Here is a 16,780-nt window from a genome sequence, read left to right as displayed (position 1 = left end):
GAGCGACATAGAGCTTTGTATTGTGGAATTCATTTTTGTAGTGGTTGCTAAGCTTAGTACATTTGCTAAGATAGACTAGTTGGTTGTTACTAAAGGATAATGAAGAGACAAAATAATTGTTTGGACGATCATGGATGCGTATTTCTACCCACTGCGTATCAGCCTTTGAAAAGACCACGGAACAGCAAAACTACTACTGCTATGTTGAAATAGGTTAGTAACTTACAGTCCTAAGTACTTAACTTAATATAATAACTTACTGTCCCAATAGCGAAGTTAGTTGGCTTAACTTAGTACAAAAATGATAACAATATAAATTCCATCTCACAATTGCAAGTTTTCTAACATTGCGTGTTGAAGCATAGTAACGTATTAATGACGTTTTAACGTATGGACAACGTTTTGATGGCTATTAGCCCACACTATTAAAACCATAATCGATCTTCAGATGCTACTGTATAAAACAAATGGGATGAGTTCTCGTTAGTTCTTTCACCTATTAGGTGAGTGCACCCCAAGTGAAATATATCACTTATACCATGGCTGCTTGGGATTTTGCTGACATATACACCTGCAGCCCTCGGGCCTACGGCCCTCGGGCTTTGGGTGTATATATCAGCAAAATCCCTCACAGCCATGGTATAATTATTACGTAAGGCTGCTCTCCAGCAATGACAGCAATAAAGTTGACCAGACCTAAGACCAGTCATGTATAATAGTGGATTGCATAGCAACCCTTGCCACACTACAACATCCAATTCATTGCACAACACCTTACATCATGCACTTCCATTGCAGACATACAGAAAGTTCAAAACTGCAAGTGATAATTATTATTTTGTCTTATATTCCAGCATGTTTTGATAATTTCTGATGCTCAGAAATTAATAAGCATACATACAGCAGCACTGCTGCATTAGCTGTATTTCACACCGCATGGTACAGTTGGAACCTGTACTTTGAAGGATACTTTAATATGTGTACACCTTTGTAATTTCAGACAGCTGAGGAGCCATTGCTACATAAACTGACCTAAAATCAGGATTTAATTGTTTGGCCCCCAAGGTGTGCCCATACATAGGCTTCACTGTACTTGTATAAAACATCAGGTGCATCTAAACTCACCGCAAATGTTCTAAGACACAGGCTGCTGATAGGGGCTCTGGGGTCAAGAGCTGCCTGAAAGTCCCACACTTTGATGGAGCTGTTGTAACAATAGGTCAAAATATATTATACGTCAATTAGTTAGGTAGCATACAATATGAAGCTCTTACCCATCATAGGCTCCACTAACAATTCTCTTGTCATCAAAACTGATACATCTCACCAGTTCATTATGGCCCTCCAGTAGACGCAAGCAAGTACCACACTCGATGTCCCAGATTCTACAGATGTGAAGTATATAATTGTAAGTGCAGCAGGAAATAGTGAACCATGCCATACAAAATGTAATAGTACCGGTACATTAAAAAATTCGAGTATGGATCTTAGGGATGCAACAACATGGGTAAACTCCATATTGCATATTGTTTTTATATATTGCAATATATTGCTGTATTGCAATATTATGAATAAGACCTTTGGTGATGTTGAAATGTCAGTGGTAAAGTGAATGTTACACTTGTAAATAACCCATATCTGACTTGTGGGTATGTACCTCAGCGTACATGTATGCTGAGGTACAGCAGACAGTATACCCACAAGTCAAGCAACCATCAGTAAACACATTTACAAGTACACTAGCGCTATAATCAGTGCTATACGTATATGTTAAGCATAGCCGCGAGTGCTATATGAAAAATAAAGTACGAGGCGTGCGGCCGAGTACTTTATTTTTCATATAGCACGAGCAAGGCTATGCTTTAAATGATTTATGGAACTTTCTAGTCGTGTAGCTTCACCATACACTAGGACTCGTAATTAACAAGCGTTGCACGAACTATTAGCAGCCTGAACGCACACAAACTAGTTTAACAAAGTAACTCACGCGTATTTCACCATAGTTTGGCATAGTAGACGTTCATTGCGTCTTTTGGCAGGTTTCGCTCGCAACCCACAATCGATTCTTTTGTGAGTTATGTCCATAATTATTGCTATCCATTAAGACGTAAAATTCTATTGTGAGTCACATGGTGGAGTATTTCCGTGATATCTCCAGGACTTGTCCGTTTACATTAACAAATGTAACAGCAATGTTACCTTCTCCCACCCATCATCGAAGCATTTAGGTATGTCTATAAAAGCAATCCAGTGGTAGAACTTGTATTGGCTGGGGTGATTGATCACTCAGCGCGGCGAGGCTATCAGCCTTCACCGGCTTGGGTGATTAGTCGTACTGGCGCGAGCCCCGTAGGCTATTAGCCTACACTAAGGCACGTGGGCAACTGTGCTTTATTGCCCACAAAGAGTGCTTTATTGCACCGCAAAGAGCGCTTTATTCATTGAAATAGCACTCATTGTGGTCGATGAAGCAGTTGGCCGGCTGAGAGTGTACTTTATGAAATTTAAAGTACACTTTTTCCTTTGATCTTGCCCACGCAAAGTTCTATAATATACATTCAGGATTTAGCTTCTGGTCATCGCTAAATCGTCAATTATTACTTTCTGGTGCCTTTGATATTAAATAATTATCCACAACTCTGCAGTATATTGCAATACAGCAATAGCAATATTGTAAAAGTATAAGAAAAAATTAGGAATTTTAAATTAGAGTAGGGACAGTGTATAATGGTGCAATAAAAAGTACTGAAACAAGCTGGATCGGAGTAGTACGTAATGTCCAAATACTGTAAAACAATAAGAAGTGAATATCCCTACTGTGCTACACTCAATGCACAGTAAGGATATTCACTTCTGATTGTTTTACAGTATTTGGACATTACGTACTACTCTGATCCAGCTTGTTTCAGTACTTTTTATTGCAGCACTATACACTGTCCCTACTCTAATTTAAAGTTCCTAATACTTGTTTGTGAAGTTTTTTTGCAAGCTCATGACCACTAAATAGCCTGCTTTTCACAAAACCAATCGCAATATTTTAAGAGTTAATCACAGCACTATTGTACTAGATTATGACTCATACAATAACAAATGATCGATGGGCGTGGCTCTACAAAAGCCTGCAGACAACAATGTATGTGGATTCGTGCATACCTACAGACTAATGAATGGGCATGGCTACCACATGTCTACAGACAGTAATTTACGTGAGTGGGCGTCGCTCACAAAAGAAACTGGGCTACGTTATGACGTGTAGTAACATGTCCACATTTTAGAGTGTTCAGCTGTGTCTTCCCAGGATTTTTCCAAATGTTTATAGTAGCATGCTCTAGAATGGTCAGCTGTATTTTTACGAGATTTCTCCACATCTTTGTCATATGATGCTTTGGTGCTTTCAGCGGATTTCATACATGAACCTGTCACATGCTTGTAATATTCATGTCTTCACTGCTATAGTTTTCCTTTTTATTTAAGAGTATGTCATCTTTGTGAGCTTCATAATAGGCCTTATTTTTAGTTTTCCTTCTATTCCTCCGTGCCGCTTCCTTTGAAGGCATTATCGCTCCGAATATTACCTCAGAAAAAACACACAAAGCAATAATGATAATAAAACCCTTCAAATGTATTTTTTCACACACAATTATGTAACAACAGGATTTAGCAAGACTAGCTAATACTGTAATAGCGAAGAATGTGTTAGTCACAAAGAAAAGCGTTTAGAAATGTAAGCAGTTAAACCTATCCACTTAACTTTGCTAACAATAAACACACTAATACTAAACAAGATGTCTTACGCGTGTATTTTGTCGACGACGTACGATAGGTCCTGTATAAACCAAACGTCTAAATCACAAACATATTCTAAAAGTTTGGTACGATAACACGTGTATTCCAATATATTACTGCGTAATGTACCAGTATGATTATGGAAGCCCTACTGATGAGCGATGGCCACGATAAAGAAGGACCAAAGGAAAATCAGTAAGACAATAGCGCATACATTGTACGATATTTAAAATACTAAAGGTTTCATCTCCATGAAATTCTAAGCATTTTCGTGAAAGAAGTAAGGCTGTAGCTGTAGCCAATTTTCTGCTACGCTTGACTGAACGCATCAGGCAGGCAGGCAGGCAGGCAGGCAGGCAGGCAGGCAGGCAGGCAGGCAGACAGGCAGGCAGGCAGGCAGGCAGGCAGGCAGGCAGGCAGGCAGGCAGGCAGGCAGGCAGGCAGGCAGGTAGGCAAGGCAGACAAGGCAGGCAGACAAAATTTCAAAGTTTCAGCAATTTTTTAAAAAGCCGCCTGTAAGTGTTTGTAGTTAATGCTGTATTTGATGTTAGATGGTCTAATATAGGTGATCTGTGTCACATAAGATGTTTCTAGGATGATTTTTAAAGGAGGAATTTTAGGGGTGATTCCTACTTAAACAGTACTATCAAGAATTAACAATATACTACCGTACTGTTGATTATTGCAATAAACATTAACAATGCACACAGCCATTACTAAACTACGTAGTCTATCAGCATTAACATCATTGCAACCATTTCTTGGCTGCCACCTTTGATTTCACAACTTTTTTCACCTAGCTGCACCCATTTTTCATAGCTTGGCTGTTTTTGTGTGGGTTTCATTTCTTTTTGTACTCCAAAGCCAGTTATAAGGGCTGGAATTGGGGTTTGTTTTACCCACATTTCTTCTTATCTACAGACACAATGATGATTATTGAAGACAAATTGTATTGTTTTATTTGACTTCATTAATAGAACGCTTTTTTAGGAATTCTAATAAAATGCTCTAGAACAATCCATCATCTACTAATCCAAATGATAGTACATCTAAAATATGAGGAGGTCATAAAGAGACAAGACTACCATATTCTATTGACAGCTGGTGAGTTTAGTTTGCCTGGCATTGACTGAAGTGATTAAGATTTCTCTGGTAATTCTTATAAACAGGAATTTTATGATAAGGTGCAAGAATATATTCTATTCCAGCATGTTAATATGCCAACACGTTTCAGGCCAAGCTCGTCCCTCCATGTAGTTCTTACCAATAAAGAGAAAATGGTACAATCCAACAACTATTTTTCTGGGCCTGGAGGTCTAGCGAAATATTTCTCTCTTATGCATTCTAACAATATCAATCAGTTAAACAATGAACCAGCCCACAATTTCAATACGGGGTTACATCAAACTTAAAACCCTCCTTAATGAAACTACTTGGATGACAGAATTACGAGATTTAATCAATTTTAAAAACTTTTAATACAACATCATAAGACTACCATGGATTGCTCTATCCCGAGGCACCATAAATCAAAAGGCAGAAAATTAACATATATTAATCATTAAGTACGTAATAAAGTAATTAATCTATAAAAACGAAATATTATGGAAAAGGTACCATAAAACTGGTAACCACCTTGGTTTACTTGGATGAGAAATTCTATTAGAAGCCTAACTCATGCCTTAAGATCTAAATTTGGGATGAAAGTTGCCTGAGATGCAAAGAACAACTCTAAAGCTTTTTGGCATTTTGTACAACTCTAAAGTTAAAGTCAAAACCTCTATTCTTACATTGCTTGACAAGTCACTTGATGTCACTGAAGCAGTAACTGATGAAAAGAAAGTAGAAATGTTGAACAAGTTTTTACTAATGTGTTCACCAGAGAATCTTTGGATAATATTCCTGAGTGTCAAGACTGGGAGTTTGCAGCTAGTCTCAACAGCATCACAAATAATGCAGGCATTGTACAAGCAATATTATTACATTTAAAGTTTTGTAATGGACCAGATAAGATTTTCCCCAGAGTGTTGAAAGAAGAAGCAGCTACTGAAACAAATATTCCACTTTCTATAATGTTAAGAAGTGAAGGTAAAATACCTATCTATTGGAAACAAGTACACAGAAAATTTGGAATTTTCAACTAGAGTAGGGACCATAGCACATCAATAAAAAGTACTGAAACAAGCTGGAGTAGTGCACGATATTAAATCACAGTAAAACAATATTAAGAAGTGTTATATCCCTACTGTGCATTTCCATTATGGTATCTTGAGCACAGTAGGGACACTTCAATTTGTTTTACTGTGATTTAATATCGTGCACTACTCCAGCTTGTTTCAGTACTTTTTATCAATGTGCTATGGTCCCTACTCTAGTTGAAAATTCCAAATTTTTCTGTGTACTTGTTTGTTAACTTTTTTTTGTAAATAATGGTGAACCCATGCATACTGCATCTGAAATGGCACCACGCGTCCCAATTATTGTCTGAAAAGTGAAGTATCCATTACACTACATTGTCAGCTCTGTTACACAGCATTTCGAATCAAGAACTGTTCGAAAAGCACCTCTGCAATCCATGCATACTGAAAGAAATGGTGTCACGCGCCCTGGTTATATCAATTATCATCTGAAAAGTGAAGTATCCATTACGTTTTGTTGTTGGCTATGTTCAACCTGTTACACAGCAGTACCAACCAAGAACTGTTTGAAAAGCACCTCTGCTATCAAAATAGTCACCATGACAAATACAGACGATTTCTGTTGCAAAGGGAAGCCATCACGTGCTATCGCCAAATCGACACTTTTCGCTGTCAGCAAAGATGAATGGGACACAAAGGAGGACACTGGTAAGTCCACAAAGAAAGCATTGTACATACTGCGGTATGCCAAAAGGCACCTGTCGGGCCGAAGCGACGTCAAACAGTGAAAAAATCAAGCCCGTAGCCTTAGCCGTTATCAAGTTACGCTTGTCTGAAGGCGTCAATTACTTACTCAGTCAGTCAGTCACTAGAAAATTCCGTTAAAATGTTTTTTTTAAACTTCTGTAGCAATTTGTTGAAAGCATTTCGGGTCGATCTAAAATTTGTTTGGACTTAGTTTTACCTGACCAATACTGCCTCATTGTCATCAGGGGAAATTGAGGCTGTTTTTTGGGTGATACTATTTCGTGGGCCACGTCTACTCCTTTGTGGTCCCTACTATACAGTACTATTGTGCTGTATGATTAGTCTTGCTGTGGAGGCTATGGTAGAGTATTTGTTTATTTTTTTATCTTGCCAACATGGTTTTCCTTCCTCGTAAGTCTTACCACCCCAAAAACACCTTCGCTGTAAAAAAAAGGTGCATCCAAGAAACTACAAGTACCTGTAATCCAATGTAATTAAAAACAACTCGGAAAGACTTCATGAAAGTAAAAATAAATGGTAACTTAAAGAGCTGATATCTGGAGCGGCCAAGAATCAATCTTCATCCAACTATTTATACTAAAAATTTTTAATCCATGCAAGAACACCTTGAATTGCTGTAAAAAAGTGCACCCATGAAAGTAACTGGTAATTGAAATAGCTGATATCTGAAGTGGCCAAGAATGAATGCTGATATACAACTAATTAGAATTAACAAAAAGTTTAACATCGAACCTTTATCTTTCAGCTGTACATGTGTTCTACATTCACTCTTGCTGCATCATACATTGATTTCTTTTAACTCTAATTGGCTGGTAATTTGGTCACCTTTTTTAATATTCAGTGTATAGAGCAAAAAAAAGGTGGCCAAATTACCAGCCAATTAGAGTTAAAAGAAATCAATTTATGATGCAGCAAGAGTGAATATAGAACACAGCTGAAAGATAAAGGTTCAATGTTAAACTTTTTGTTAATTCCAATTAGTTGTATATCAGCATTCAATCTTGGCCACTTCAGATATCAGCTATTTCAATTGCCAGTTACTTTCATGGATGCACTTTTTTACAGCCAATGCATTAAAATTTTTAGTATAAATAGTTGGATTAAGATTGATTCTTGGCTGCTCCAGATATCAGCCCTTTAAGTTACTAGTTATTTTACTTTCATGAAGTCTTTCCAAGCTGTTTTTAATTACATTGGATTACAGGTACTTGTAGTTTCTTGGACGCACCTTTTTTTTACAGCGAAGGTGTTTTTGGGGTGGATATCACTCATTTTTGTTATAGTGATAGTCTCACTGGGGGAACAACAAAATTGTTAAAATGGTAACATTTAGATGACTGATATTTGGAAATTAGCAATAATATTATTACCTTGGAGAGTCAAACATGTGCACCTGTCATCTTGTTTGACAAAGGCATGCACATTACAGACTGTTCACACTGTAAATTTGGAAGTATGAATTTACAGTGTAGAATAGACAGACTGTTCTATAAATCTATGTTTACTGTGGCATTCATTTACTATTTACAAAATTTTACAATATCTCATATCTGTGGTAAACGCTTTAGATTATGCTCATAATTATAGCAAGTGCCTAATTAATTCACAATTACTACACAGCTGGCTATAGACTGTTCTATTAGAGTATATTTATCTTTTTTATAATATTATTTACAAAATATATCTGCGGTAAATACTTCAGGCATCTTATGCTCAAACTTAAGCTGTAACTGGGTGCCTAAAAAATTACTACACAGCTAGCTATGCATAATTTTGACTGAATTCATAATGCACACAATTTACTGCACAAGCACTGATGGATGGTAATATGATGCAATGCTTACCAGCAGCTATAGTGATCTTACTTAGTTCACTGCAGCTATATACTCGTAAGTCTCAGATTACATTTCAAGTGTTTGTGTGTTGTGGCACTGTAGGGAAACACTATGCATCTCCTCGTCTCAATAACTACATCATCATAATAATTAGATCAACTGTTGTAACAGGATTGACAAGGTGTACAGATTTTCTAGTCATATAGAATCAATAAAGAGGGATCAGTAAAGAGGATGGAGGGAAACCAACAAGATATCAGATAATTCAATAATTATAGGAGGAGCAGTAAAATGCACTTAAATAAAACATCTCAATTAATATTCAAAACTCTTTGCTGATACAATAATCATGAACTCTGCTCTGGCAATTATCTTATCATTGCGTTGAACATTATATAATTTGATTCTTAGTGTGGAGCTAGAGCCTTACATTTCCCAGGCCTCATAGTGCATGGAATAGCAATTTATACCGGCAGATGAAAGAATACCTTGTATACGCAACCTGAAAGCTAAATACATATAATCAATATTATCAAGAGTCCATGCAAGCATATAACAAGAGTTCACTTTAATATGGGACTCTAACCATCTTTTGGACAATGTACATATAGGGCATCAGAGCCGGTACAGTAGATACAACCAGTGCATTGAGATCCGAGCCTTTTAGACTGGAATTAAACAAACTTTCAAACTTGATGAAGCAAATTTAGTCACTGAAGGACTAAAAGTTGCATTACACTTAGTTAAATTTTTCTGAGGGAGTATGCCCCAGAGGCCCAGACTATATAGACCAGTTGACTTAGCCTTAGCTACCACTTTCACCTTACTCTGGTGCCCCTGATGTATCAGCCACATAATAGAGTAGCTATAGAAAAAGCTAGTTAATGCCATAGGCATAGCTAGGGGCGGGAATTTGCCCTGCCATCACGAGTTCTATGCGACCATATTATGCATCATCACACAAAAAATCAGCAGCACACAAACAATCCTATAGCTAGGCTATAGTACACACGTACCGCATTGCTGAGCCATGACTAAGGACAACTAACACACAAGACTGACAATTATCACGTGATCTATTTAGGGGAAGTCCCTTGGAATGTCCCTGCAACACCCCAAGTGGACACACGTGATACACGGTTTCAATTAAAATTGAACAAATGTTGTTTAAAATGGCAGTCTAAAAAGGAGAGTGAGAGAGAAGTAACGAGACTGAGTAATCAACATTAAGTCTTATTGTAACTGGATTTCATTTCATGGCGAGATGTACTTTAATGCAGAGGCTGTACACCGTTGAGTGGAGGTTAACGAAACTGATTAGATCGAGGATTAGATCAACATCGACACACACTGATTAACCCCGTTTACGGTATTTTAGAGACCCGACAGGCGAAAACTCCTAGTGGTTCCACTAGCTCGTATTATCTCATGGCGAGATTGTTGACAAGGTGTACGGACCAATTACCAAAAAAACCATGGCTATCTTATCATTTGCCACTTACATCATCATCAGAAGTCTTGGAATTTTGGCTGCAGGTGAAAAGTCAGTAAGCGAATCTGTGTCAGATATCGATGTTTGTATGAAAAAGTATACCCATTCACATGCCCTGGTCTAAATTACTGAAGTTATGTACAGTGAAACATATGAAGAAGTTTGCTGCATGGCACGGACATTATTTTGCTTAATCATGGAACACTGTAATTTTCACAAACTAACCCGCAGAACTAATTCACAGTGCTTTTGTTTCATTGTAACACTAATGTAGTGAAGGTTAATAATGGCTGTCAAGACATCGAAGTAGATCAGAGCATTCCTTTCCAAATATCCGGTATTCAATTTGCCATAGAAAAAGTAAGTGATTTTCAACCTTAAAATAATGAGCTTAAATGTCCTCTGATTTCCTTCTGCTATAGCTCATCTTAATCGCTATTCACTGCTATTTCCGAATCTGGTTCGGAATCTGAGATATCATCACGTGTCATGCTGTTCCAGCTGGTATTTTTGCCGTGTACAAAAGTATAGCAAATGTCCGCAACTTCTTGATATGCCTGTCTATTCAGGTTTCTGTGTAACAATGTCAACTGTTTAAACGAATAATATCCCCAAATGTTTATTTTGTGTATAAAGTGACAAATTTAAGTGTATTGCATTTAATGCCTGTTTTTACAGGCAATCTAGTCATAGTGATTCACCCACTAACAGTGGATGTGGCTGTGATACTTAACTCTGGACCAGGTAGGACCCTTATTAGTATTGTGAATTTCATATCAGTTTACATACGGAACTCGAGGAATTATATTGTGTGTTCTTTTTGTAGTGCTCAATATTGTGACGTCAAAAGGTGTCATGAATTTCTACATAATTAGTTGATATTGTACTATCTCATATGATGGTAACAAACTAATACCCAGGTCAGTTTACGTGTTGTGCGTATAGTATTAATGTTTTCCTAGTACCCAGATTTTTTGGTGTATTGTACGTATTAATGACACTGTCAGTTTTGCAGGCCATCTGGTCATAGCAGTTCACGTACTAGCAGTCGGATGTAGTCATGGTAAGTCACGTTTGACCAGGAAAAAATGCTTGCTTGTTGTTTTACAGGACTGGTCTCTTGTGTTGTCAGATTACCAAGCAAGTTGTGTTTTGTGGTGACCACAAGCCCAGCCCTAGTGATAATTGGCTAGTTGTCTGATTAGCAGCTTTGACTTAAGGTATGTGCACAAGCTCACAGCAATTGCTTATAAGTTGTACTTTTATGCACAAGTGTAACTTAATGCTACTTAAGATCAGGTATTGGTTGTAAAATGTGTTAAACAATATTATCAGGTATTCGCTTAGCTTAAAAGTGGGAATTGGTACAGTTGCAATCCTGAATTCCTGTTGTATAGATAAAAAATATATTTACCATGTTGTACATTCTGTTTGGTGGCCACTTGTTGTTTGACAGGTCTCCTTGTGTTCATGTTTACATACTTGGGCACCAAAACACATTTACGTTACCTCTGGTACACCAGATTCACTTAGCCTTGAATATAATTTTTTTATCAGTGCTGTGGTATATATAGACTGAGAACTTGCACATGCATACACCACACTGATTCTGTATCATGCACATATAATCATTGTAACTGTATATTCTAATTGTATCGCACCTTACGCATGCGCACAATTGATCTGTACCTCGTGCCTTGTTACATGGTGGCAGGAGTGGAATATGGCTAATAGCTATAATGCATCGCTTCAACCTCCCCCTACATTCTGCTTCAATGAACCTGATGAATGGCCCAAGTGGCGATGCCGTTTCAAACAGTTCCGTGTAGTGTCGGGTCTAGACAAGGAGGACGAAGTCCGGCAAGTTAGTACACTTCTCTATTGTTTGGGGGAAGAAGCTGACGACATTTTAACTTCGACCAACATAACAGAAGATAACAGAAAGAAGTATTCCGAGGTACTGGCAAAATTCGACGGCATTTTAAAGTCCGCAAGAACGTAATTTTTGAGCGGGCACGCTTCAATAGACGTGGACAAGAAGAAGGCGAAACAGTGGAACACTTTATTACTAACCTATATCAGCTTTCAGAGGACTGTCAGTATGGTGAGATGAGGAATGAAATGATTAGAGACCGATTGGTGGTAGGAATCCGTGATTTGGCCTTGTCAGAGAGACTGCAAACTGATGAAACATTGACATTAGACAAAGCCAAAAAACTGATTCGACAAAGAGATGCAGTCAGAGAACAGCAACAAATCCTGAGAAAGGGAGAGGACTCTTCATTAGATTACATGGGAAAACGGCCTTCAGGTCGGCCATTCAACAGAGGTTCATTACCTAAGTGTTCACGTTGTGGTAAGAGTCACCTCAAGAACCAGTGCCCAGCCAAGGACACTATCTGTTATAAATGCCACCGCCATGGCCATTTTGGCAAGTTCTGTTTCTCTAAGACAATGGCAACAGTCTCAGAGGAGACACCTTCTGATGACACAACTGAGACGTCAGATTCCACACCTCAATTTCTGGATGCAGTCTCCCACCAGTCCACAACAACCACCGCTTGGCACATTCGTGCCACAGTCAATGGAAAAGAAGTGGTTTTCAAAATTGACACATAAGCAGATGTCACAGCCATATCTAAGGAAGTGTAAATGGCAATCGGCCACCCTAAACTTCAACGCCCTGGTAAGATACTGTGTGGACCAAGTAAGCAACCTTTAGATGTACTGGGGCATATTACAGTCCAGCTAACATACAAGCAACGCAGTATCCGACATCACGTTTACATTGTTCAATCACTCAACCAGAATTTACTTGGACTACCGGCAATTCTAGCTCTGAATATCCTCTCAAGATTGGACAATCTGAGCACTACCTCTACCATTCCATCACAATTTCCAGACCTGTTTTAGGGGTTGGGGACAATGAAGACAGAATATGAGATCAAACTCCAACATGAGGCCAAGCCCTTTGCCCTTAGCACTGCACGCCGAATTCCCATTCCTTTACATGATAAATTGGAACATGAACTCCAACAGATGGAAGCCACAGGTGTGATCAGTAAAGTGAGCCAACCAACTGACTGGTGTGCTGGGATGGTGGTTGTTCAGAAGAAATCTGGAAATGTACACATATGCGTAGATATGAAGCCATTAAACAAAAATGTCCTTCGTGAGATCCACCCAATGCCTCATGTAGATGACACCCTAGCACAACTAGCAGGAGCAAGAATCTTTTTAAAACTTGATGCCAATAGTGGATTTTGGCAGATACCCCTGGCCACTAGTTGCAGACCCCTCACCACTTTCATAACACCATTTGGGCGCTTCTGGTTCAACAAACTCCCCTTTGGGATTTCTAGTGCCCCAGAAGTGTTCCAGAAGCAAATGGGCAAGATTCTAGAAGGTTTACCAGGAGTCCTCTGTCATCTAGATGATATCTTAGTGTATGGTACTAACATGGAAGAACACGATTGTCGATTGAAAAACGTCTTAGAGAAGACCCGCTCTGCTGGACTCACTCTAAATCCCAGTAAGTGTGAGTTTACAAAGATTTCAATTACCTTCCTTGGCCATGTCATCAATGACAAAGGTATTTCTGTCGACCCACAGAAATTATCTGCCATAAAGCAGATGTCACCACCTACAAATGTCACTGAGCTTAGGAGATTCATGGGGGTAGTAAACCAATTAGGCAAATTTTCTCCAAAGGTTGCTGAACTCTCAGCCCCATTACAGAAGTTGTTGAGCACCAAGAATGCATGGCTGTGGGGCCCTGAACAAGAGACATCTTTCAGCGATTTGATATCAGAACTGACCACTCCAACAATTCTCAAGTTTTATGACCAACTCTCACCAAGATATCAGCAGATGCCTCCTCGTACGGCCTTGGGGCGGTCCTACTTCAGTCCAGTAATTCAACATGGCATCGTGTTGCATATGCCTCCCGTGCAATGACTGACACAGAAACACATTACGCCCAAATTGAGAAGGAAGCTCTGGCACTTACATGGGCTTGTGAAAAATTCAGCTGCTACATTCTAGGGAAACATATTGTACTAGAAACCGACCATAAACCATTGGTCCCAATACTATCTTACAATCACCTAGACAACCTACCACCAAGGGTATTAAGATTCCGTCTCAGATTAATGAGGTTTGACTATGATGTTGTTCATGTACCCGGTAAATACCTTTATACCACTGATATGTTATCCAGGTCACCACTGCAGAATTCCCCTGATGAGAACACCTTGGCTCAACAACAAGAAGTGGAGTATTTCATACAAGCAGTGTCCTCCCACCTGCCAGCCAGTGAGACACATCTGAATACTTATCGCCAAGGACAAGCTGATGATGCAACTGTAAGTAAAATAATCACTTACTGTCAGTCAGGGTGGCCCCAAAAGAATCAGATTTCAGAGGACCTTAGACCATATTGGGCTATTCGGGGAGAACTTAGCTTGTATGACAACCTCCTACTATATGGCAGCCGCATTGTGATCCCACCAATGTTACACAATGAGACATTGGCCAAAATTCACCAAGGCCACCAAGGGATCCAAAGGTGCCTCCTCCGTATAAAATCTTCCGTTTGGTGGCCAGGTGTCAGTCAGACAGTTGAAACTTTTGTGAAACACTGCTCTCACTGTCAGAAGATGTATGTACCACCCAAAGAACCTCTCATCTCTTCAACATTGCCAAATAGTCCTTGGAATAGAGTAGCTACAGACCTTTTTGAACTTAACAATACCCACTATCTGGCCGTCGTGGACTATTTCTCCAGGTACCCAGAGGTATGTCAGTTGCAGTCAACTACCTCAGCCAGTGTAGTCAAGGCACTTAAGTTCATCTTTGCTAGACACGGAATTCCATCAGTACTGTTTTCCGACAATGGACCCCAATTTAACTCAACAGCTTTCAAGGAATTTTCCTCTTTATACCACTTCCAACACATAACCAGCAGTCCTCAATATCCTCAAAGCAATGGACTAGCAGAACGGACTGTAAAGACTGTCAAAGCTCTGTTAACTGGTGCCTCAGACCCATACTTGGCTTTACTCTGTTATCGTGCCACACCTCTACCATGGTGCTCAATCAGCCCAGTAGAGCTCTTATTTGGCCATAAGATTGCTACAAATATACCACAGCCAGATACCCATCTATTACCAGATTGGCCATACTTGAAAGCTTTCCAACAAGCTGATAGTGCTTACAAGTCTAAGCAGCAAACCCAGTTCAATCGTAGACATTGCACCAGACCACTGTCTGAGCTACCTCCACATACTTTAGTGTGGGTGAGGACAGGCAAGCAACAAGAGCCTGGACAGATAATCACTAAGACTACTGCACCTAGATCCTACATCATGGAAACAGCTACTGGGAGAAAACGTAGAAACCGACACCACTTAGCACCCAGACTTGAGAATTCTTAACATACTGACAATGATCATTTCAGATTTGATTCACCAGATTCACATACCATTCCACCTGAAGGTTCCCCAGTGGCTGGACCCAAACACCAAGGTCTCCGATCAGGACTCGTTCCATGACTGGCACAGCTATCAGACTTCCCAGACGATATACTTAAGAAAGGGAGATGTGGTATATATAGACTGAGAACTTGCACATGCACACACCACACTGATTCTGTATCATGCACACATAATCATTGTAACTGTATATTCTAATTGCATCGCACCTTACGCATGCGCACAATTGATCTGTACCTCGTGCCTTGTTACAAGTACCTGCTTGTTCTTTTACAGGGCTCACTTAATCTTGTGCCATCATGTAGACATCCAAGAAATAATCACTTGATGTTAAACTGATGTTTATTAAATTTTTGTATGTGTTGTAATAGCACTGTTGCATGTTTACTTTACCGCAAGAAATTTTCATGAATTTTGCAGCCATCTTATCCACAATTAGAATTGCCTCATTTCTTTTGTTTGTAGCTGTCATGGCAGTTCACACTTCCACGGCAGTTTCACACTCCCACAAAGCACCATCAGTTTAAGGTGGAGTTTGTGTTGTGGCTTTCATTATGTACGTAATGTAGGGCAACAAAGTTTTGTCTGGACTGTGGTTCATGGTTTGTGATTGTGTACATGAGTTCCACACAACTTGCAAAATATTTCTTGTCGTATCATAAGTGGTGCATGGCACTAAATGGAGTATTGACTAACGATTCAGTTATACACCTTCCCTAGTGTCTGTATGTTATTCACGCTTTCACACCTTGATTATAAGACATCTGCCGATTGTAAATGCTCGCATGGGGCGTGGCACTAAATGGACTCTAAAAGATTTCTGCTTAAAACGTCTTTCCTAGGAACTTACGGGTCCGTACGCTTTCACAACTTGTTTGTCAGACATTAGGGCTTGTGTCCACATCGTGTCTTTAAAAGTTATTGTAGGGATTACAGGTTTGAATGGAGAAAATACGCATAGGGCCAACCAGAATTAGATAATGTCAGGCCTAGATGGCCAGTATAAACATGGGTAAGATGACTGGTATAACGTGACGATACGTGTAACACAAGGTAGCAAAATAAAGTGAAATATGTCTAAATACGGCTATATTTTTTATTTTAGCAAGGTCGCAAGAAAAGACTAAAGATTTTTTTATTACGTAACGCAATACAAATCCATTGAGAGATGTTGCATAATCCAGGGCTAATATTGTAAAACCGACCCTACATGTAAATAACTCACAGTAGTGGCCGCGTCTTTTAATTGGGCATGCGCTTCGTAGTTTC

At 39.2% G+C, this 16,780-nt stretch overlaps 1 protein-coding gene and 1 long non-coding RNA gene across 3 annotated transcripts in view; one reads left to right on the top strand and one right to left on the bottom strand.

Annotated features, from left to right (window-relative positions):
- LOC136236603 (beta-TrCP-like) overlaps positions 1 to 16,780 on the bottom strand; it is a 38,949-nt gene that overhangs the window by 1,772 nt on the left and 20,397 nt on the right. For both annotated transcript variants that reach the window (XM_066026822.1, XM_066026821.1), the window contains 2 exons: positions 1,275 to 1,385; positions 1,126 to 1,204 (listed from right to left, as the gene is read on the bottom strand). In XM_066026822.1, the coding sequence (XP_065882894.1) occupies positions 1,126 to 1,204; positions 1,275 to 1,385 (190 nt within the window). The remainder of the gene's footprint in view (positions 1 to 1,125; positions 1,205 to 1,274; positions 1,386 to 16,780) is intronic.
- Positions 10,003 to 11,252, top strand: LOC136236949 (uncharacterized). Its single transcript, XR_010692253.1, has 5 exons — positions 10,003 to 10,070; positions 10,698 to 10,763; positions 10,846 to 10,939; positions 11,035 to 11,082; positions 11,130 to 11,252. It is a non-coding gene; the product is annotated as an uncharacterized lncRNA (long non-coding RNA).

The sequence above is a fragment of the Dysidea avara genome, chromosome 10 (assembly GCF_963678975.1).
Source record: "Dysidea avara chromosome 10, odDysAvar1.4, whole genome shotgun sequence".
Taxonomy (NCBI): Eukaryota; Metazoa; Porifera; class Demospongiae; order Dictyoceratida; family Dysideidae; genus Dysidea; species Dysidea avara.
Note: the sequence above shows the minus strand (reverse complement) of the source record. Positions and strands in the feature narration are given on the sequence as shown.